The following is a 25106-nucleotide window of genomic DNA, read 5'->3' on the forward strand; positions in this document are numbered from 1 at the left end:
CAGGGAGCAGCGTTCCTCCAGGGGGCAGCAGTCCCCCCCTCCTCATGCCGCTTCCTATAAAGAATGTCCTGTTTAATGAACCTCAAGAGATTTGACCATCTGAGACGCCAGAGCAGAGTTATTTGTGATCCAATGAGCCAGGGAAGCTTGGCAAACTCCACTGCACAGTGACCACAAAGAACGCAACCCCTTTAAAACAATGCTAAGTGTCTGGCTTGAGCCTGAGAGGCTGGGAAATGCAAATGCCCTGCATAACTGCCCTGCTGGTGCGTTTCAGGGAGAATTGCACGTGCAGGGCAGGGTGCGCTGCACTCTCGGAGAGCGAGCGAAAGGCAGTGTCAGCTGGGATTCAGAAGCTCCTTGTTTTCAGAGGTTTAAGTCAGGCCTTTGCTGTTACTTTGTGTTTGAAGATTTGGGGATATTGTTCATTATTTCTCAGTCCTGGCAGCTAATCCCCTGACGCTGAGGATGTAGGGTTCATGAAACCAGAAAATGTCAGGTCTGACCAAAAGAAAAGACAAACTCAACAACACACAGAGCTCTGTCTATTCAAAGAGGAGTTGGCAGGGCTGAGCGGTGGCAGGACAACTCCAAGCGGTACTGAGGGACGTGCCCGGAGTGGACAAATCATGCCAATTGTCTGCGAGAAGGACCTAAAGCTAAACCCAAAATGAAGAGAGAAAGGGAAGCCTTGTCCAGAGTCCCTAGTGCTCCAGGTTTTGTGCACTTAGTGTGCCTTCTTCTAATCCACCCAGGTAGGAAAACAAATCTCTTAAGAATCTGGGAAGTGGGAGAGGGTGTGCAGATGTTGTTGTGTGGTGGGAAGAGGGGGGTGAGGTGAGGCTTTGGAGCTGAATGCTGGTGTTCATGAGCCTGCTTAGCCCCTACATGAGCAGGGGATGTTTATTCAAGCAACCGCCCTGAATACCTTTTCTTTCCCCTCACACAGCAGCTCTCTGGCTTCGGGAAAGGATTGTTCCAGCTGCATTTCAATGTAATGAGAGAGAATTAACGAGTGTTTTCTTATAGAACACATTGTTGATCTGTGCCTCTGAAATCAGACACACTGTGAATCGGGCCTGGGGAGGGTTTGTTCTGTTTGAATGAGTTGTAGAAGCAGGACAGTTTCATGTTGTGAGTTAATCTAACACCCTCTTCTGGAAAGACAATTGAAGGAGGTTGAGACCCATAATTCAGCTGTGTTGCTAAGCCAAGGTCTGGAGGTGCTGGAAAGTTCAAACAAAATGTTACGTAGTTACTGCCACGCATGCTGGCCATAAGTTTTGACTCAAGCCCTAGTCAAAGTGTAAAAGAGACCGTATCACATTTGGAAAGTAACTGGCTCCTGATATTACTGTAGAAATACCGTAAAAGTAGTTTATTTTAAAACCTTGCTTCTGCACAAACTCATCTATGTTCATACTGACTTCCCAGCTCCCAAGAGATGTGGAATTGAATGGGAGCTGCTTGTGAGCCTGGATACAGTCTGATCTAGCCAGCTGCTATAGGGAAGAACTGTCTCCCATGTCACGATTTCTTGTGGCAGCCCACACGTGCATAGTTCAGACACTCTCTGGAATGGGCTTTCCTGATAGAGACTCGGGCTGCTTTTTGGTTTCTGCTTTAATTTACCTTTGAAAAGTCCCCCTTGGTGCCATGCTGTGCTTGTGCTAATCCACTCCTGCCAGCTACAGACTCTGCCCAGGAGCTGGTTAGTTGTCAGTGTCCCACTCAGCTGTTCTGGTTTGCAGTGAACACACTGGGAACAGGTTTCAGAGTAGCAGCCGTGTTAGTCTGTATTCGCAAAAAGAAAAGGAGGACTCGTGGCACCTTAGAGACTAACACATTTATTTGAGCATAAGCTTTCGTGAGCTACAGCTCACTTCATCGGATGCTGTAGCTCACGAAAGCTTATGCTCAAATAAATGTGTTAGTCTCTAAGGTGCCACAAGTCCTCCTGTTCTTTTTACATTGGGAACAGTTTGTCCCAGTCCTTTTCAGCAGCTCTGAGCTGAATGAAAATGTTTCTCTCTAGAACAGTCTGTGCTATTTTTTGTGGCTTGTATGTTCAAATAGCTCTAAATCCAGCACTCCACAATGATGCGGACTGATCAGGAGCTACAGCTGAGAGACCTCCCAGAAGGAGACATGCACGTTCTCTCCCACAGGGAATGTGAGGTAAACACTAGGACTGTTAGACCAGCTCTTTCCATGGAGGAGCCAGACTCTCAGCCTGTCCCAACCCCGCAGAGCTGGCGTACATCTGACAGAGTGTAGGCAGAAAGGGCACAGAAAGGTGTCCAGTGTGCTGCAGCAGCTACAGGTCATATCGTATTGCTGGCAGCTCTTTGGCTAAACCACTGCCACTGGATTATCATCTTTATCCAGCAGGTGTGTTTCCAGTGAGGTCCCTCAGGGATCCGCTACTGGCCCCGCACTAGTTAACGTTTTTATCAGTGACGTGGAAGAAAACATAAAATCATCACTGACAAAGTGTGCAGTTGACACACAAAGTGCGGAGTGATAAATAATGAAGGGGAGAGGTCAGGGATACAGAGCCATCTGGATTGCTTGGTAAACTGCATGCAAGCAAACGATATGTGTTTTAATAAGTGTAAATGTATATATCTAGGAACAAAGAATGTAGGCCAGACTTGCAGGCTGGGGGACTCTCTCCTGGGAAGCAGTGGCTCTGACAAAGATTACCAGCAATCCGGATGGCTCGGTATCAGTGACCTGTCCTCGTCATTGTTTAACACTTCCCAATTTTTATGTCATCTGCAAACTTTATCAAGGATGATTTTATGTTTTCTTCCAAGTAATTGGTAAAAATGTTAAATTGAGTAGGGCCAAGAACCAAGCCCTGTGGGACCCCCCTGGAAACGCACCAGCTCGATGATGATTCCCCATTTACAGTTACATTTTCAGACCTATTAGTGAGCCAGATTTTAATCAATTTAATGTGTGCCACATTAATATTATATTGGTCTAGTTTTTTATTCAAAATGTCATGCGGGTACCAAGTCAAATGCCTTACAGAAGTAGAAGTGTATTATTTTAACACTATTACCTTTATCAGCCAAATTTGTAATCCTATCAAAAAAGATATCAAGTTAGTTTGACAGGATGTCTTTTCCATAAACCCATGTAGATTGGCATGAGTTACATTACCCTCTTGTAGTTCTTTATTAGTTGAGTCCCATATCAGCCACTCCATTATCTTGTCAGGGACTGATATCAGACTGACAGTCCTATAATTATCTAGTATCAGGGGGTAGCCATGTTAGTCTGTATCCACAAAAACAACAAGGAGTCCGGTGGCAACTTAAAGACTAACAGATTTATTTGGGCATAAGGTTTCATGGGTAAAAAACCCACTTCTTCAGATGCATGGAGTGAAAATTACAGATACAGGCATAGATATACTGGCACATGAAGAGAAGGGAGTTACCTCACAAGTGGAGAACCAGTGTTGACAGGGCCAATACAATCAGGGTGGATGTAGTTCACTCCCAATAATTGATGCGGAGGTGTCAATTCCAGGAGAGGTAAAGTTGCTTTTGTAGTGAGCCAGCCACTCCCAGTCCCTATTCAAGCCCAAATTAATGGTATTAAATTTGCAAATGAATTTTAGTTCTGCAGTTTCTCTTTAAAGTCTGTTTCTTTGAAGTTTTTTTGTTCAAGTATGGCTACTTTTAAATCTGTTATAGAATGTCCAGGAAGATTGAAATGTTCTCCTACTGGCTTTTGTATGTTACCATTCCCGATATCTGATTTGTGTCCATTTATTCTTTTACATAGAGACTGTCCGGTTTGGCCAATGTACATGGCAGAGGGGCATTGCTGGCACATGATGGCATATATCACATTAGTAGATGTGCAGGTGAATGAGCTCCTGATGGTGTGGCTGATGTCGTTGGGTCCTCTGATGGTGTCGCTAGAGTAGATATGGGGACAGAGTAGGCAATGAGATTTGTTACAGGGATTGGTTCCTGGATTAGTGTTTCTGTGGTGTGGTGTGTAGTTGCTGGTGAGTATTTGCTTCAGGTTGGGGGACTGTCTGTAAGCGAGGACTGGCCTCCCTCCCAAGGTCTGTGAGAGTGAGGAATTGTTTTCCAAGATAGGTTGTAGATCATTGATGATGTGCTGGAGAGGTTTTAGCTGGGGGCTGTATGCGATGGCCAGTGGTGTTCTGCTATTTTTCTCGTTGGGCCTGTCCTGTAGTAGGTGACTTCTGGGTACCCGTCTCCCTCTGTCAGTCTTTCTCCTCACTTCCCCAGGTGGGTATTGTAGTTTTAAGAATGCTTGATAAAGATCGTGTAGGTGTTTGTCTCTGTCTGAGGGACTGGAGCAAATTCAGTTATATCTTAGGGCTTGGCTGTAGACAATGGATCGTGTGATGATGATCACACCATCAGGGACTCATTCACCTGCACATCCACTAATGTGATAAATTTTCTAGGTCATCCATTTGCCCTTTTTAAATAGCGGTACAACATCAGCATTATTCCAATCTTCTGGAACTTCCCCCGGTGTTCCAAGACGTACTGAAAATCAACATTAATGGTCCAGCCAACTCCTCAGCCAGCTCTTTTAAAACTCTTAGATGCAAAGTTATCTAGACCTGCAGATTTTAAAATGTCTAACTTTTGTAGCTGCTATTTAATATGTCCCTGAGATACAAGTGGAATGGAAAGCTTATCATCATCATATAATATGACTACATCATCTGATTTCCCCAACTATAGAACAGAAATGTTTATTGAACACTTCTTCCTTTGCTCCGTGATTATTGATAATTCTACCAGTTCCATCTAGTAATGGACCGGTACCATTGTTAGGATTATTTTAAATACTAATATACATAATAAACTCATTATTATCCTTGTCTCTGCTGGCCATAGATTTCTCCTTGTGTCCCTTTGCTTCCCTTATCAATTTTGTATACTTTGGTGTTTCTGATTTTGTTAATTACTATCAACTTTCTCAAAAAGAAAAGAAGTACTCGTGGCACCTTAGAGACTAACCAATTTATTTGAGCATAAGCTTTCGTGAGCTACAGCTCACTCCATCGGATGCATACTGTGGAAAGTACAGAAGATCTTTTTATACACACAAACCATGAAAAAATGGGTGTTTATCACTGCAAAAGGTTTTCTCTCCCGCCACCCCACTCTCCTCAGCCGTGCAGAACACAATGCCATCCACAGCCTCAGAAACAACTCTGACATCATAATCAAAAAGGCTGACAAAGGAGGTGCTGTTGTCATCATGAATAGGTCGGAATATGAACAAGAGGCTGCTCGGCAGCTCTCCGACACCACTTTCTACAAGCCATTACCCTCTGATCCCACTGAGAGTTACCAAAAGAAACTACACCATCTGCTCAAGAAACTTCCTGAAAAAGCACAAGATCAAATCCGCACAGACACACCCCTGGAACCTCGACCTGGGATATTCTATCTACTGCCCAAGATCCATAAACCTGGAAATCCTGGGCGCCCCATCATCTCAGGCATTGGCACCCTGACAGCAGGATTGTCTGGCTATGTAGACTCCCTCCTCAGGCCCTACGCTACCAGCACTCCCAGCTACCTTTGAGACACCACTGACTTCCTGAGGAAACTACAATCCATCGGTGATCTTCCTGATAACACCATCCTGGCCACTATGGATGTAGAAGCCCTCTACACCAACATTCCACACAAAGATGGACTACAAGCCGTCAAGAACACTATCCCCGATAATGTCATGGCTAACCTGGTGGCTGAACTTTGTGATTTTGTCCTTACCCATAACTATTTTACATTTGGGGACAATGTATACCTTCAAATCAGCGGCACTGCTATGGGTACCCGCATGGCCCCACAGTATGCCAATATTTTTATGGCTGACTTAGAACAATGCTTCCTCAGCTCTCATCCCCTAACGCCCCTACTCTACTTGCGCTATATTGATGACATCTTCATCATCTGGACCCATGGAAAAGAAGCCCTTGAGGAATTCCACCATGATTTCAACAATTTCCATCCCACCATCAACCTCAGCCTGGTCCAGTCCACACAAGAGATCCACTTCCAGGACACTACGGTGCTAATAAGCGATGGTCACATAAGCACCTCCCTATACCGGAAACCTACTGACCGCTATTCCTACCTACATGCCTCCAGCTTTCACCCTGACCACACCACACGATCTATTGTCTACAGCCAAGCTCTACGATACAACCGCATTTGCTCCAACCCCTCAGACAGAGACAAACACCTACAAGATCTCTATCAAGCATTCTTACAACTACAATACCCACCTGCGGAAGTGAAGAAACAGATTGATAGAGCCAGAAGAGTTCCCAGAAGTCACCTACTACAGGACAGGCCTAACAAAGAAAATAACAGAACGCCACTAGCCGTCACCTTCAGCCCCCAACTAAAACCCCGCCAACGCATTATTAAGGATCTACAACCTACCCTGAAGGATGACCCAACACTCTCACAAATCTTGGGAGACAGGCCAGTCCTTGCCTACAGACAGCCCCCCAACCTGAAGCAAATACTCACCAGCAGCCACATACCACACAACAGAACCACTAACCCAGGAACCTATCCTTGCAACAAAGCCCGTTGCCAACTGTGCCCACATATCTATTCAGGGGACACCATCACAGGGCCTAATCACATCAGCCACGCTATCAGAGGCTCGTTCACCTGCATATCTCCCAATGTGATATATGCCATCATGTGCCAGCAATGCCCCTCTGCCATGTACATTGGTCAAACTGGACAGTCTCTACGTAAAAGAATAAATGGACACAAATCAGATGTCAAGAATTATAACATTCATAAACCAGTCGGAGAACACTTCAATCTCTCTGGTCACGCGATTACAGACATGAAAGTTGCGATATTACAACAGAAAAACTTCAAAACCAGACTCCAGTGAGAAACTGTTGAATTGGAATTCATTTGCAAATTGGATACTATTAACTTAGGTTACCTTGCATAATGACTTAGCCACTCCCAGTCTCTATTCAAGCCTATTTCCCCTTGTTTTTTCCTACCCCCTCCCGCCCCCCCCCCAGACGTTCTTGTTAAACCCTGGATTTGTGCTGGAAATGGCCCACCTTGATTATCATACACATTGTAAGGAGAGTGATCACTTTAGATAAGCTATTACCAGCAGGAAAATGGGGTGGGGGGACAGAAAACCTTTTGCAGTGGTAAACGCCCATTTTTTCATGGTTTGTGTGTATAAAAAGATCTTCTGTACTTTCCACAGTATGCATCCGATGAAGTGAGCTGTAGCTCACGAAAGCTTATGCTCAAATAAATTGGTTAGTCTCTAAGGTGCCACAAGTCCTCCTTTTCTTTTTGCGAATATAGACTAACACAGCTGTTACTCTGAAACCTATCAACTTTCTCTATTTTTCATTTGTTATATATTACATTATTAATTATTATTATTTTTATAGCTGCCTTCAATTCCCCTCTAAACCAGGTCATCTTTTTTAACCACCGTGACCTTCTTCCTCAGTTGTGGGATTGTGGCTTTTTGGGCTTCTGGGAAGGTGTTTTTAGACAATTTCTAATTGTCATTTATATTGTTCTGTTTACATTCTTCCTCCCAGCTGATCTGGCTCTTACTTGTTTTCAACATTCTAAAGCACCAAGTATATATACTACTCGTCTGGTCTGTATTGTTTGTACATTATAAATGTGATCAAGTCACGCTCACTTATACCGAAGATACGTTTAATTTTTAGTTCTGTGATAAGCTCCTCTTTATCTGTGAGGATTAGGTCTAATAAAGAATCCCCCCAGGAAATTGTCATCTATAATAATTAGAAAATCCAAGGATGTTTTAGCACTGGCTGCATGAGACCTCCCACCATAAGTCATTCAAATTGAAGTCCCTCATGATCACACAGCTTTTTTCCTTACACATTGGAAACAGGTATGTTAAGAAGCAGCCATCCTGTCTGCTGACATGATTTGGTGGTCTGTAGCAGACACCCACTTATGCTCCATCTGTTAGGACAAGATAATTTTCTTCCGAGTTATCAGTGACTCAGACACAGGTAATACTGTTTTTGACATAGAGTCCCACTTCCCCTCCCGTTTTGTCCCCTTGGCCCTTCCTCAGTAGATTATAACCATTGATTTTAACATTAAATTGTGCACATCATCCCACCTTGTTTCATTAAAACAAATAGATTGAATTATGCGTATCAATGAGCAATTCCAAATCCTCTTGTTTGTTACCCAGACTCCTAGCATTGGTGTCCGGGCAATTCAGTAATTTCTTCTCTTTGTGTCCTTTGGTTCCTTGATTAATTTTGTTCTGAGCATCTAGATTTTGTGCTTGTATCTTCTCCCATCCTTTTTACCGTCCCCCTTTGTTATTACTTTCGTGAGGCAGCCCCTGTCCTCCCAGCGTCCCCACCCTATGCCTTGCACCGCTCCGATCCTACCTCTCTCAGCTCTTGCTTTCTGCTAGTCCCATTCACAGTGACTGAGAGCAGGACAGAGCACCACATGCAGGGTAAGGTACTGCCTACCAACCGGCTGCTTTCACCTACTCAGTATACATGCCACCTCTGCCCACCTCACACAGATGTGTCCTCCTCCATCCAGTCTGACTGTCACCAAGGCAACCCTCGGTTCTTTATGCATAGACATGAATGGGTGTTGCTGTCAGTGATGGGGTGCCAATCAGCGTGAATTACCATAGATCCCAGCAGTAAGACATATGTGTCTTCCCCTTCAGTAGGGCCATTCAGGGAGGGGAAGGGGGCAGTGAACACATGCTTTTGTGACGGTCAGGTGTCTGCACCCTGTAAGGGCTCACGGAATATTTACTTTGGACTCTTAAAAATAAACACATTTTGAGAAGGAACCGATCTGCAAAATGTGGCTTTGAGCCGCAATTGATTATTTAAAAATACCATTTTTGATGTGGAACACTTTGTTCCTTCCACATTAATATGCAATGAAATCGGACATAAACATGTGCTTGGACTAGCGTAGCTCAGCCCATTCCTCCCTTTTAGCTGCTGCTGCTGCTTCTTTCATACAGCTGGTGTAGGGCAGCGACTATAAATTCACTGAAGTTGATCAAGCCAAATGGCTACATCAGGAGTAGCAGAATTTACTGCAGGGATGCCACCTTCATATTTATACATTGGGCAGTAGGTGGTGAGCTGTTTGATGGTCTGTTGTGGGGAACCACACGCGCACACCGGGGAGTCCTTGATTTTCCATTTGTGCATTAGATATCTGCATCTACCATGGTTGGTTTGGCTTCGGCTCAGTTGACCAAGATGACCGTGGAAGGTCAAACCCAGGAACCCTCAGCAGGGAGAACCCAGCTGTATGGACAACTTCCTGTCCCTGGGCTTGGGTTAAATAAGAGCTGGGAACCAGGCAGGGCCCCTAGGGTTCCACCAATCAGATCCCTGCACTGGAGTCCTCTGCCAGGGTTCGGGTCCTAGTCTGGCAAGCAATCAGCAGGTCAGTGGGTGTGAGGCTGGAGCTGAGTAACACCTGAGAGCCCTGTGGCCCAGCGTTCCAGGCCCGTGTTCCCTGACATGCAGCCAATAGCCCCATGGTTACATTTGTCACTAAAAGGGGAGCAGCTGGTCTGTCTCAGGACAGGCCCTGCAGTAACAGGCCGTTCACTGGCCCCTCCTTGTAGTGTAATTATGAATGGCTGGAGGCAGACATCTCCCCCAGCTTTCGGGTGACGGAGGGAGTGAGGGCACATCCCCCCAGTCTGGAGCCTGGCGGAGGGGAGACGAAGGAGGCCAGTTCCAGGCTAGGAGTGTTGCTGAGCCGGGCACTCCCTTCTCTTGCTGTGGGCCACTAGCCGCTGGTGAGTACAGAGCGGAGCTGGTGGGGCCGGGCCATAGGGAACTGCCCTGCTGCCTTCTCTCAACTCAGCCCGGGGCATGAGAATCCAGCTGAGCCAGTGGGCAGGCGTGATGGGGCTGCTGAACATGGGGGTGTCACGCGAGGTGCACAATGCTTGGCAGCCCTGTGACCAAAGCCCCGCTCAAAATGAATGGCTCCTCCCAGTCACTGCTCAGACAGAGTCAGTCTGCAGCCAACGTCTTCCAGCGTGCCCCTGTTGCTGGGAATGCCTGGCCTTGGGGCAGTCCATCTCCAGAGCTCCCCATAAACTTTCCAGTCTCTCACAGCTTCCCCCACTTCCTGCAGAGGGGAACCATTCTCAGCTTGGCCCCACATCCTTCCCCATGGCACAGTTTCTTTGTAATCTCTGCCTTGGCCAGGGCTGGATTAAGGTAATCCAGGTCACTAGGCACAACACAACACGGGCCCCCCTCTGGCTCTGGTCCCATGTTTTGAGTGGTGGTGGCAGGGTATCCACCTGTCCCCCAAAGCAGCAAGGGCAGTGGAATAGGGCCCTCTTCTGCCCCTGGAGAGGCAGCAGGGCTCACTCACCCGTAAGGAGCAGCAGGGATCCCATCTTCTGCCCAGACAGGAAGAGCGGGCAACAGCGAGGGCCCACAACACTTACCCCAGCAGCTGAATTGTGTCTGCTTGGCTGGGTTCGGGGCAGAGCCTGACACACAGGTGTCCCCTGCTGGTATGGGGGTGTTCCCCCCCCTTCCACGCAAGCCTTGGGTCTTGAAGATAGAATCCCATTGAGATGCACCCTAGTGCTTCAGGCTCTTTGCAGACTCAGGTCCCCTCCCCACCAAATGCAGGGTGCACATGTTCTACCCCAGATAGTGTTGCTGATGTAGGAAACTACCTAGGAGACTCTACCTGCAACTTGTTGCCGCCATGAGTGCTGGAAGTGCAGGTGTGGTGCTGCAGGGCTGAGTCCAGCCCTAGGCCAGTGTTTCTCAGCCTTTCCAGGCTGGTCGCCCTTATTAGTCAAAAATGTTCAGGACACCCCCCCCCGCCCATTTACTGTAAGAGTAAAAAACATATCCGCACTAGCAGTGCTAAACCACGGTAATGGATGGTGGGCTTCAAAAGGCTGACTCAGAACACTTCATCTTCTTGGGTCAGGCTGTGCCGGGAATGGGGGAGCCACATTCTCTTTGCTTCCGACTGTAATAACATTTTCAGCACTGCCTGACTACCCGTCACCCAGCTGAGAAGCACTGGCCTACAGCACACTAACCTTCATTGCAATTACACCTGCCGTTCCTTGCACCCGGTCTCTTTGTTTTTCTTTTAAAATTAGTGTCAGTTTAACTTCATCATGTTTCCCCTTGTTCTGGTGGAACGTGGTGAGCTGAGGCACAGATCAGTCCTCATTTTTTCACATTCTTTCCTCATACTATACCTGACTGAGCCACTTTCACATGAGAGCTCACTTGACATTTGAAAACCTGCTGCAGAAACGAGCCATGGTGCTTCTACGACACCCATTTTCCAGGGCATTATGCAGAGCTTGCTTCAAGGGAAGTCTCGAGTTTTATTCCCATCTCTGCTGCAGATTTGCCTTAACAATGGTCAATACCACTGGAAAAATGGAACAGTGACAATTCCTGTGACACACTGTCATCTAGTGGCTTAGACATTGGCCTAGGAGACAAGAGACTTGGATTCTAACCTAGGTTCTTGGTAACACTGACTTGGTCTATGATGTGGAGCATATCTAAGTGTCTGTTTGCTCGGCAGTGAACTGGGGATCATGCTATTGACTAGAGGTGGAAAAAACAGGTTTGTCCCATGAAAAATTTTCATTCACATTTTTTTTTATTTTTCACAGGAAAAGTTCTAAACAAAAATGGTTTTTTTGTTTATTTTCATTTGAATAGAAGGTTTTGTTCCAATCTGTCATTTGAAAACCCAAAAATATAAGGGTTTGATTTTTTTTTACGTTTCCTTTCCCACTCTTCCGTTTTGCAGTGAGTGCAACAAATGTCTGTTTTGTTGTGTTTTCTTTCCCCCTCACTTTTTTATTTTCCTTTTTCACTCTGTAACATTTCAAAACTTCTCCAACTTTGGGAGTTACAGGGTGTCAGAGTCACACCTTCATTTTTCCTTTTGCTGCTCTGTGACCTGTTTTCAATTAAACCCCCTTTTTGGGGGGAAAATAGTTGAACATTTTTGCCCAGCTCTATCACTGGCCTACAAATAATGCTTGTCGAGAGCTATGTTGGCACCGAACAAAGGGCGATCACTGGGGTGCGTGAGGCTAAATATGTTAGAGTGTTGGGCAGCCAGATGTGGCGGTGATGGAGCCACGGGAGTACCAGAGATGGAGAGAGCGACTGCCAGACATTAGAGTGGGGGTGGCAGGCAGGGGACATTGAGGCTGGGAGAGAGAGAGAAATGTCCTAGAGAAAATAAACATTTAAGCAGAAAAAAATCCGTGGCAGGGGAAAAGAGGCTGGGAGGAAGTGTGAAGGATACAGATTGCACTCCAACAGGGAGAGTGGAGGGAGGAACAAGAGCCCCGATGTCCCCTAGCAAGTGGCTATTTCCTGCATGGCAGCTTCTGCACTCACCGTTTGCATCCATGATGCAATGGCCATTCAGCTGCTTGTAGAATAGAATCTTCCTCCTCCTCCTCCTTCTTCTCTCTGCAGATGGCCATGGTGGCCAGTCTCCCCTCTCTGCTGTACGTCGACTTCACTCACTGTCCTCCCTCCCAGCTGACCTTCTCCGCTTCCCCATGCTCCAGCCTTCTTTCCTCTCTCTTTCCTCAGACGGCTTTCCAACCTCTAGCCTGCCTCCCCGTTCCCCTCTCCACTCGATCCTCTGCCCTCCTCTTCTTTCTCGGCCCTTAGCATGCTCCTTCCTCCTCCCTTTTTTCCGTCACAGCCTTGGCTTGGTTCTTACCCACTGCACTTCCAGCCCACGCACTCCTGGGGTTTGCCCCTTTTCTTCCCAAAGCTCTGGCTCTGGCCTCCCCGCAGGCTCAGGACCTCTGCTTGCCCAGGCCTTTATCCACCCTCCCTCCTTCCCCCGCAGTTCCTGGTCACTTCCCTCCCTCACCCCCCACCATCTGCCCATGGCCTTTCGTTCCCACAGCCCAGCTTGTGCCCTTGCTCAGCAGCACCAGTTGCTGACTTGCTGGTGTTTGCTGTTGACCATGGTTACGTTACGCAGTTACCTACCCCGGTGCTATGCAGCAAAGGCACGAGATAATGTAACATCCCAAAGCTGACTTGAAAAATACTATTTCTTTTATCATTTTTACAGTGCAAATATTTGTAATAAAAATAATATACACTTTGATTTCAATTACAACACAGAATACAATATACATGAAAATGTAGAAATACATCCAAAGTGTTTAATAAATGTCAATTGGTATTCTATTGTTTAACAGTGCGATTAAAACTGTGATTAATTGTGATTAATTTTTTGAGTTAATTGTTTGAGTTAACTGTGATTAATCGACAGCCCTAGAAATAATATATTTCAATTCATCTAATACAAGTACTGTAGTGCAATCTCATTATCATGAAAGTTGAACTTACAAATGTAGAATTATGTACAAAAAATAACCACTCAAAAATAAAACAATGTAAAACTTTAGAGCCTACAAGTCTACTCAGTCCTATTTCATGTTCAGCCAATCGCTGAGACAAACAAGTTTGTTTACATTTATGGGAGATAATGCTGCCCGCTTCTTGTTTACAATGTCACCTGAAAGTGAGAACAGGCATTCTCATGGCACGGTTGTAGCCGGCATCTCAAGATATTTATGTGCCAGATTCGCTAAAGAGTCATATATCTCTTCATGCTTCAACCACCATTCCAGAGGACATGCATTCATGCAGATGATGGGTTCTGCTCGATAACGATCCAAAGTTGTGTGGTCCAGCACATCTTCATTTTGATCATCTGAGTCTGATGCCACCAGCAGAAAGTTGATTTTTATTTATTTATTTATTTTTTTGGTGGTGGTTTGGGTTCTTTAGTTTCCACATCGCAGCGTTGCTCTTTTAAGACTTTTGAAAGCAAGCTCCGCACCTTGTCCCTCTCAGATTTTGGAAGGCACTTCAGCTTCTTAAACCTTGGGTCGAGCGCTGAAGCTATCTTTAGAAATCTCACATTGGTGCCGTCTTCGTGTTTTGTCAAATCTGCAGTGAAAGTGTTCTTAAAATGAACAACGTGTGCAGGGTCATCATCCGAGACGGTAGAACATGAAATATACGGCAGAATGAGGGTAAAACAGAGCAGGAGACCTACAATTCTCCCCCAAGGAATTCAGTCACAAATTTAATTAACGCATGATTTTTTTAATGAGAGTGGAAGCATGTCCTCCAGAATGGTGGCCGAAGCATGAAGGGGCATACGAATGTTTAGCATGTCTGGCACGTAAATATCTTGCAATGCCAGCTACAAAAGTGCCAGGTGAATGCCTGTTCTCACTTTCAGGTGACACTGTAAATAAGAAGAGGGCAGCATTATCTCCTATAAATGTAAAGAAACTTGTTTGTCTTAGTGATTGGCTGAATGAGAAGTAGAACTGAGTGGACTTGTAGGCTCTATAGTTTTATATTGTTTTGTTTTTAAGTGCAGTTATGTAACAAAAAAAATCTACATTTGTAAGTTGCACTTTCACAATAAAGAGATCTTACTATAGTACTTGGGTGAGGTGAAATGAAAAATACGGTTTCTTTTGTTTATAATTTTCACAGTGCAAATATTTGGAATAAAAATATAAAGTGAGCACTGTACACTTGTAGTCAGTGTTGTAATTGAAATTAATATATTTGAAAATGTAGAAAACATCCAAAAATATTTAATACATTTCAATTGGTATTCTGTTGTTGTTTAACAGTGCGATTAAAACTGTGATTAATTGTGATTAATTTTTTTGAGTTAATCATGTGAGTTAACTGCGATTAATTGACAGCCCTACAAACTACGCCTATGACTGAAACCACTACTCCCCAAACAGCATGGGAGCGCCCCATGCTGTCCCTCGTCCTTCCTAGCCTCCAGACACCTGTATGTAACCAACACAAGGGTTAATTATAATTCTGTGTTATGCAGTGTAATAATGGGGCCTCACAGAGCAACTCTGGGGAAATGCTGCCTGCAGAGCAAGCCCCTGCCATGTGGCAAGCTTTCCAGCTGCTGTCTCCGGGCTGGAGCATGGCAGCACGTCCCTTTTCAGGCCAGGCCTAGCCCCACTCTGCCCCTTCTCTGAGTCTCAATCACTGTGGAAGGCAATCTCTGCAGATTACCGGGCTACTTGAATCTGTGCGGGTTGAGAGACTCTTTATTCAGCTAAGACTGCTGTACAATAGAAAGGATTAGGTGCCTCAAATACATTTCCTTAGTGGCTGCTGAAATGCGGAGCAAAGTTGGGTACCGATTGGCTGAGAGAGGCCTTTCGCAATGGCCCCACTGGCTTTGCTCAGGCCGAAGCCCGGCCTGCCCTGTTGCCTTTGTGCAGCTGCTGATTAGTATGGTCACTGTGTCTGTACTGCTGCCTTCCTTGGGAACTGCCTCACTGCAGCCTTTAACCTCGAGCTGGGGGGAGAGAGGCCCAACACACAAAGACTTTGCCCTCTGCTTCTGGCAACCCCATTCTTCCCCACAACTGGAACTGGCTCCTGGAAGTGTAGCCCCCTGTTCCTGACATTTAGCACCAAGGCCAGCCGTTTATCCCCGTCAAGGTTCCTTCCCCACTCTGAACTCTAGGGTGCAGATGTGGGGACCTGCATGAAAGACCCCCTAAGCTTAGGTTAAAACTTACCAACGTAGGTTAAAACTTCCCCAAGGTACAAACAATTTAACTTTTGTACCAGGACTTTATTGCTTCCACCACCAAGCATCTAACAAATATAACAGGGAAAGAGCCCACTTGGAAATGTCTTTCCCCCCACAATCCCCCCAAGCCCTACACCCCCCTTTCCTGGGGAAGGCTTGATAAAAATTCTCACCAATTTGAATAGGTGAACACAGACCCAAACTCTTGGATCTTAAGAACAATGAAAAAGCAATCAGGTTCTTAAAAGAAGAATTTTAATTAAAGAAAAAGTAAAAGAATCACTTCTGTAAAATCAGGATGGTAAATACCTTACAGGGTAATCAGATTCAAACATAGAGAATCCCTCTAGGCAAAACCTTAAGTTACAAAAAGACACAAAAACAGGAATATCCATTCCATTCAGCACAACTTATTTTATCAGCCATTTAAACAAAACAGAATCTAACGCATATCTAACTAGATTGCTTACTAACCCTTTACAGGAGTTCTGACCTGCATTCCTGCTCTGGTCCTGGCAAAAGCAACACACAGACAGAGAGGACCCTTTGTTTCCCTCCCTCCAGATTTGAAAATATCTTGTCTCCTCATTGGTCATTTTGGTCAGGTGCCAGCGAGGTTATCTTAGCTTCGTAACCCTTTACAAGTGAAAGGGTTTTTCCTCTGGCCAGGAGGGATTTAAAGGTGTTTACCCTTCCCTTTATATTTATGACAATCCCCCCCCTTCCGATGTGATTTACAATGTGGATGTTTCGTAAGAGGGCAAGCGGCTGACAGGTCAGCTACCTTCCTGCTTATAAATGGAGTGACCCAGCCCTGTGGGCACTCGCCCTGCGTGAACTGCCCTGAACAAGGGCAGATGGTTTCCTCCTGCCCCCCACCCCCTTCTCTAGAGAAGAGAGGCGGGTGCTGAATAGGTTTGGCAGCTGGGGGCAGGGGAAGAGGAAAGCCCACTCCTCTGTGCCAGTGACTCCCTCTCCCCCCCGTCACGGCTCCATTTCTGTACAGGTTTGTGCTGAAACCCCAGAGCGCCCCGGGGTGTCTCCTGAGATCCCTCCCTCCAGCCCCGGCACTGGGGCCTGAGTTCCTAGAGAAGCTATAGGGTGGGGATGCACAGAGGCTGCCCCACTCCACCCTCCCCCATAGCTACCCATCCCTAACAGGACGCTTCACCTGTATTGACCACCTTGCCCTATTCTTATTTGTGGACGAGGGGGCTGGATCCTGGGGCAGGTGGTGGCCAAAGCAAAGTGGTGTGTGTGGCTTGTGGAGTTCCATGACTCCGCATGTTCACTGAGTTACTCCCCACCATCCAGAAGCAGGAGAAAGCAGCTCTTGGCAAGTGACTAAAGCCCACGGGTTACTTGGTAGGAAAAGCCTGGCACATGCTCCTAGAATCTCCCCATGCCCAGGGCCTTTGGTTAACATCTGCCTCTCCCGCTTCATCTCACACGGAGCCAGAGATCCTGCTGACGTCAGGACTGGCCCAAGGCTTGGCGAATAGGGGAAGGTCACTGCATCGCCGAGTCAGGCTTGGACGTTAGCTAGACGTTGTCAGAGCTGCAAATGGCGCAAACACAGAGGAAGCCAAGGGACCGGATTTACAAAGGTGCCTATGTGGGTTAGGTGCCTCACTGTCATTGACTTTCAATAGGAGTTAGGCACCAGACCTGTTAGGTGCTTTAGTCTATTCCACTAGGCACCTCTCTGTAGGTTTAACTGAAAATCTGGCCCACGTTCCCTGCCCCAGGGAGCATAGATCGTTAGCTGAGCAGATCCAGCACAAGTGATAAAGGACCAGGCAGAGCAGCCAGAGTAGAGAGGGCCAGCCAGGGGATCAGAGGTGCCTGGCTAAGCATACAGCGAGTTTAAGGGGAGATTTGAAAAGGAATGGGAGGGGGCTCGGGACACTGGATTTGCCAAGTGACAGTCAGCAGAGTGGACAGTCTAGTTAGGGAGTGGGTGCTCCTACTTCTTATCCCTTAGAATCATCGAATATCAGGGTTGGAAGGGACCTCAGGAGATCGTCTAGTCCAAACCCCTGCTCAAAGCAGGACCAATCCCCAATTTTTGCCCCAGATCCCTAAGTGGCCCCCTCAAGGATTGATCTCACAACCCTGGGTTTAGCAGGCCAATGCTCAAACCACTGAGCTATCAAACCACTGAGCTATCCCTCCCTTCCTTCTATCTAGGGTGACCATATGTCCCGTTTTGGCTGGGACAATCCCTTTTTTAAGCCCTGTCCCAGCCAGCCGGACTTTTCTGACACAAGTGGGCATTTGTCCTATTTGCTCTTGCCGACTTGATCAGTTGGCCAGAGCAAACGGGACAAATGTCCACTTTTGTTTAAAAAAAGCAAAAAAAAAAAAAGCAAAGTGGGGTACAGAGGAATGTGCGGGGGTGGGAGGGGAGGAGAGCTGTGATGCCAGCTCCACGCGGGTGGTGACAGTGGGGGTGGGGGAGGCAGGGCTCTGGAAGGGGGCAGGCAGGGCTCGGGCGAGCAGCAACACCAGCCCCAGCCTTTGGGAAATATGGTGACCCTATGTAGTGACCCTATGTAGTGTGTGCATCTGTGCTCGCCCAAGCCCTGCCTTCCCCCCATGCGGGGAGGAGGGTTTGGGCAAGTGGCTCAGGCCAGCCCCATGTGGCGGGGCTCAGGCAAGCCCCTCGCTATGTCCCATTTTCCCTTTGGGAAATATGGTCACCCTACTTCTGCCCCACACATCCTTCTCCCCAGGAAAGGGGATGTCTGAATCAGGAACTTGTTTTTCATCAGCCTTTGTCTTTAGATCACTTGTTAGCCGAAATAGCGTTTTCTGCTGGTTGCATGGAGCTGGAAGGAGGAGACGCTCTGCATACTAATGGGTCTCATGACTTTCGGATTTGTTTAAGCCTTTTCTTATGCTCCTGCACACAGCTCCTAATCTAACACTGAATTGTCGCCCAGATGAGTCATTTTCCCTCTGCTGCATTTCAATGCAGGTTTTGTTTGCCATTGGATTACGGCATCCAGGCTGCAGGCCGATGTCCTATCGGAGGCGGCCCATCAGATATGGAATATTTCCTCCCTCTCCACATCATGGCTGAAGAAATGTGCCCTGGGCTGTCCGTTAGCCAGGCAGTGTTTACTCAGCTCTCTCTTCCAGACTCCAAAGCTTGGAGTGCAAATAGCAGCCCTACCTCTGCATGGTCTAGCAGGGGGCAGGCGAGCAGAGCGGCAGCCCCTCTATCGCAGGGCTGTAGATCAAACAACGAACCCCACTGCCATGCACACACCGAGGACTGACAGCAGGAGTAACTTGGCCTTTTGTCTCTCTAGGATAGGAGACATTCCTATCAGACAGTTCAGAGCAATAGCCCACCCTCTGAGCAAAAAGGCCTTCAAAAAAGGAGACACTGTCTCTTCCTGCTGCATCTTCCTTTGCCTAGGATTTCTGCTCAGGCCCCAAGCCTTCTGGAGTGCCCCTGGTCCTCCTCGTCACACAAGTCTGCAGCATAGTCTGAATTCAGGTCCTGAGAAGAGGTTGTGTAATGCAGCCATAGCCAAGGAAGTGACCTCTAGTCACAGATCAGGCTCGGTGCTGGTGGCAGCAGAGTACATGTCCTCCACACCCTGTCGCTGTGTTGGCCTGAATGCTCACCTACAGGGTCACTGCTGGGGATGGCAGCTGGGCACAGCCCGAGGCATTTGTTATGGCCCAGGCAGCCTTTGGCCGTTTTGCTGCTGTTCTCTCCTCAGCTGCTAGCTGTTCTTTCTCAGTTTCAGTGGTTTTTTTCTTCTCCTGGGTCCAAAGTTCCACCGTCAATATCTGGTGCTCACATTCTTTCTGGGCTTCCATGAGCTTCAGCCAGAACAGTTCCATTGCAGTGGTCTTTGTGACATCTGAGGTATGGGGGTGCTCAGACCCTGCTCCTTGGTCAAAGTCTATGAGCAGAGCTCCCCGTTCCTGATCTGAGCTTGCTTTTTATGGGATATTCTTCTACTTCTGCATAATTTTCCAAGGTCTGTTGTGTCAAGACCCTCCTGTGACTGTCATTCGCTCATTGTGACTAACCTTTAACCCATAAAAACTCTCAGTATCAAATTTAAACTTCTCACAGCATTAGGTTATGAACTTTAAGCCCAATTGACCTGTGGCATGTGAATCCTGTCATGATTATGCCAATTGTCACATGGTCTGGAGTGGCTCACAACCGCAAGTGTCAGCCTCAGGGCAGATTGCCAAAAATGGAGCAGACAGCCCCAAACTGGTGGTGTGGTTTATAATTGATTACTAGCTTGGTGAAATCTAATGTCCTGTCCCTTTAAATGTTTGAGCACTACCCCCTCCCTAGTGCAAAACCTCACTTTCATATTAGCTTCAGCTTTGCAGCTAGAACGATAAAGCCACGGCAGCAGAGAGCTATGTGTCCATCAACTCCCTCTGCCTCTGTTTCTCTGCTCCTTCTCTGCTGACTCCAGAAATATAACACTGGTCCAGTGCAAGAGCAATGATCCTGCCTAGGTCCTGACATTAATCCTGGGCAAACGAATGGGACATATGATATGGAACTTGATTAATAAAGAATTAAAAGAGAGGAGTATAATTAATGCCAACATGAGTTTGTGGAAAAGAGATCCTGTCAAACTAACCTGATATCTTTTTTTGATGAGATTACAAGCTTGGTTGATAAAGTGGCACTATATATGCAAGAAAGCATAGAGTCAAATAGTGTAAAACATCTTAAATGAATCAAACACTACCATAGAATCTCTATGGATAGAAATTCCATGGTTGAATAATAAGAATAAAGCAGTAGGAATATACTGCTGACCACCTGGCCGGGATAGTGATTGTGAAATGCTCAGGGAGATGAGAGAGGCTACAAAGGCAGAAAACACAACAATAATGATGGATTTCAAATATCCTTATGTTGACTAGGCAAATCAGGATAGGATACAGAGATAAAAATTTTTAGACACCATAAATGACTGCTTGGGGCAGCTAGTCCTGGGACCCACAGGGGAGAGGCAATTCTTCATTTAGTCCTAAGTGGGGCACAGGATCAAGATGTGAATAGAGCAGTAGCACTTGGTAATAGCGACCATAATGTAATTAAATTTAACATCCTTGTAGGAGGGCAAATACCAAAGAAACCCACCACAGTAGCATTTAACTTCAAAAATGAGAACTACACAAAAATGAGGAGTCTATTTAAATAGAAATTAAAAGGAACAGTCATGAGCGTGAACTGCCTGCTAACTGCATGGAGACAATTTTAAAACACCATAATATAGGCTCAAATTAAATGTAAATCCCAAATAAAAAAACAGTAAGAGATGCAAAAAATGCCACCCTGGATAAACAACAGAGTAAAAGAGACAAAAGGCTAGAGACAAGAAGGCATCCTTTAAAAATTGGAAGTCAAATCCTAGTGATGAAAATAGAAAGGCGCATAAACTCTGGCAAGTCAAGTGTAAATGTATTATAAAGTAGGTCAGGAAAGAAATTGAAGAGCAACCAGCAAAAGACACAAAAACGAACAATAAAAAAAAAAAGTTAAGCACATCAGGAGAAGGAAGCCTGAAAAGGAAGCCTGGATGATAGAGGTGCTAACAGAGCACTCAAGGAAGACAAGGCCATTGTGGCAAAACAACATGAATTCTGCACATTAGTCTGCACTGCAGAGGATGCGAGGGAGATTCCCACACCTGAGACATTCCTTTTAGGTGTCAAATCTGAGGAGCTGTCCCAGATTGAGGTGTCAATAGAGGAGGTTTTGGAACAACTTGATAAATTAAATATGAATAACTCATCAGGACCAGATGGCATTTACCCAAGAGTTCTGCAGGAACTCAAATATGAAATTGCAGAACTACAAATAGTGGTATGTAATAGGGTTGCCAATTTTGATTGGACATATTCCTGGATATTTCATCACATGACATAATCTTTAATTCCTGGAGACTCCAGAACAATACTGGAGGCTTGGCAACCTTCTATGCAACCTATCGTTTAATCAGCTTCTGTACCAGATGACTGGAGGGTAGCTAATGTGACACCTATTTTAAAAAAAGGCTCCAGAGGTGATCCTGGCAATTACAGGCCTGTAAGCCTGACTACAGGACCAGGCAATTGGTTGAAACTACAGTAAAGAACAAAGTGATCAGACATGTAGATAAACACGATATTTTGGGGAAGAGTCAACACAGCTTTTGTAAAGGGAAATCACACCTCACCAATCTATTAGAATTCTTTGAGGGGGTCAAAAAGCATGTGGACAAGGGGGATCCAGTGGATATAGTGTCCTTGGAGTTTCAGAAAGCCTTTGACAAGGTTCTTCAGCAAAGGTTCTTAAGCAAAGTAAGGAGTAATGGGATAAAAGGGAAGATCTTTTCATGCATCAGTAACTGGTTAAAGGATAGCAAACAAAGGGTAGGAATAAATGGTCAGCTTTCACAAAGGAGAGAAGTGAATAGTGGAGTCCCCCAAGGATATGTACTGGGACGAGTGCTGTTCAACATGTTCATGAATGATGTGGAAAAGGGGGTGAACAGTGAGGTGGCAAAATCTGCAGATGATACAAAACTACTCAGGATAGTTAAGTACAAAACAGACTGGGAAGAGTTACAAAGAGATCTCACAAAACTGGGTGACTGGGCAACGAAATGGCAGATGAAATTCAGTGTTGATAAATGCAAAGTGATCCACATTGGAAAACATAATCTCAACTGTACATACAAAATGATGGGGCCTAAATTAGCTGTTACTCAAGAAAGAGATCTTGGGGTCATTGTGGAGAGTTCTCTGAAAACATCTGCTCAGTGTGCAGTGGCGGTCAAAAAAGTGAACAGGATGTTAGGAACCGTTAGGAAAGGGATAGAGAATAAAACAGAAAATATCATAATGCTGCTATATAAGTCCATGGTAAGTCCATACCTTGAATATTGCATGCAGTCCTGATTGTCACATATCAAAAAAGCAATATTAGAATTGGAAAAAGTGCAGAGAAGGGCAATGAAAATATTAAGGGGATGGAGCAGCTTCCATACTAGGAGAGAGTAATAAGATTGGGACTGTTCAGCCTAGAAAAGAGACGACTGAGAGGAGATATGACAGTGGTCTATAACAACATGACTGGTGTGGAGACAGTTAATAGGAAAGTGTAATTTACCCCCTCACATAACACAATGTATAGGGGTCACCGGATGAAATTACGAGGCATCAGGTTTAAAACAAACAAAAGGAAGTACTTCTTCACACAATGCCTAATCAGCCTCTGGAACTCATGCAGGATAGGTCCATCAATGGATATTAGTCAAGATGGTCAGGGATGCATGCTCTGGGTGTCCCTAAACCTCCAACAGTCAGAAGCATCTGCTTTGGCCACTGTCAGAGACAGGATACTGGACTAGATGGACCACTGGTCTGTCCCAGTATGGCCGTGCTTATGTTCTTAAAGGTAATAGTGTTGATGTAATATACTTAGACCTCTGTAAGGCATTTGATTTGGTACCACACAACATTTTATTTAAGAAACTAGAACAATACAAAAATATATATGGCACACGTTAAATGGATTAAAATATTGCTAACTTGATGGGTCTCAAAATATAATTGTAACTGGGGAATCAGCACTGAGCAGATGTGTCTTGAGTGGAGTCCTGTAGGGATGTGGTTTTGGCCCTACGCTATTTAACATTTTTATCAATGATGCGGAAGAAAACATAAAATCGTCACTAATAAAGTTGGCAGGTGACACAAAAAATTGGGGCAGCGGTAAATAACGAAGCGGACAGGTCACCAGTGCAGAGCTATTTGGATCGCTTGATAAATTGGGCACAAGCAAATAATCTGTGTTTTAATGTAGCCAAATGTAAATATTTACCTCTAGGAACAAAGAATATAGGCCATATTTACAAGATCAGGCACTCTATGCTAGGAAGCAGGGATTCAGAAAAAGTCTTGGAGGTCATGGTGAATAATCAGCTGACCACGTGCTCCCAGTATGAAGCTGTGGCAAAAAGGATGAATACAACCCTTGGATTTATAAACAGGGGACTCTGAAGTACGAATAGAGAGGTTATATTACCCCTGTAATTGTTACCTGTGCAATTGTTACTGGAATCCTGTGTCAGGTTCTGGTCTTCACAATTCAAGAAGGCTGTTGATAAATTGGAAGGTGTCAGAAAAGAGCCACAAGAATGAATAAAGGATTGGAAAACCTGCCTGAAAGTGACAGATTCAAGGAGCTGAGTTGATTTAGTTTACCATATAGAAGGTGAAGAGGTGACCTGATCATAGTCTGTAAGTACCTATATAGAGAACAAATCTAAATAATAAGAATCCAAGATTGTCATTCTGTGTGTCACTCTGAAGCCTAAAATGTCTGTTGAGTCAGTGTGAAGTGATGAAAAAACTAGAAGCATGGTTGAGACCTCTTTTTGTTCAGAATATCAAGAAGATGAATTATCACTGGGATTCACGGTCTGTTACCATCCAATTTTTAAGTTCTCAGTCATTTTGACTTTATGAATTACACCCATGCAACAGTAAGGCATATATCTATGCCATGCCAAGAGTCCTAGATGGTTGTGATATCAAAGATAACTCACCAATCACTACCCTTATTCTACAGTTAATTTGCATGCAACAATTTCATTGGTTGTACAAGGGAGACCACACAAATGGTGGGTTACGGGGCCCAACTGCCACAGTTGTTAAAAACCACCCACACGGCTACACAACCAGCACACACAATAACCCCAAACCATGGACGGTGGGTTTGATAGACTGGGGGAGGCTGTGCCTCCCCAAACAGCCAGGCATGGCCCCGCCCATTCTCCGCCTCCAGGCTCCCCCATCCTCCTTCCCAATCGGTGTGACTCCAATCCCCCTATGCGGTGGCCCCAGCTCAGGCTGAGGCCACGCCGCCTGCCCTCCCAGTGCTTCAGGGCTGGGGGGGCTAGCCTGGGGCAGGGGCCGGCAGCTGCTGTTGGGTGGGGGGGCTCTGGACTCCAGCTCCAGTGTGTGCAGAAGGGGCAGGGTTGGGGGCTAGTCTCCCCCAGCTGGCGATTCATGCACCACAGTCAGGGTTCCTTCCCCACTCTGAACTCTGGGGTACAGATGTGGGGACCTGCATGAAAGACCCCCTAAGCTTATTTTTAACAGCTTAGGTTAAAAACTTCCCCAAGGCACAAATTCCACCTTGTCCTTGAACAGTATGCTGCCACCACCAAGTGATTTAGACAAAGAATCAGGGAAAGGACCACTTGGAGTTCCTGTTCCCTAAAATATCCCCCCAAGCCCCTTCACCCCGTTTCCTGGGGAGGCTTGAGAATAATATACCAATCAAATAGGTAAACCAGACCCTTGGGTTTTTAGGACACTAAAAACCCCTATCAGATTCCTAAAAGA

The 25106-nt window shown here is 45.9% G+C and overlaps 1 protein-coding gene across 1 annotated transcript in view; it reads left to right on the forward strand.

Annotated features, from left to right (window-relative positions):
• Positions 1-267: 267 nt before the first annotated feature.
• Positions 268-25106, forward strand: part of HEPACAM (hepatic and glial cell adhesion molecule) — an 87281-nt gene continuing 62442 nt past the window's right edge. The window contains exon 1 of the mRNA XM_074936829.1: positions 268-755. Within this exon, the coding sequence (XP_074792930.1) occupies positions 671-755 (85 nt within the window). The 5' untranslated portion in view covers positions 268-670. The remainder of the gene's footprint in view (positions 756-25106) is intronic.

Source organism: Natator depressus, chromosome 22 (genome assembly GCF_965152275.1).
Source record: "Natator depressus isolate rNatDep1 chromosome 22, rNatDep2.hap1, whole genome shotgun sequence".
NCBI lineage: Eukaryota > Metazoa > Chordata > Testudines > Cheloniidae > Natator > Natator depressus.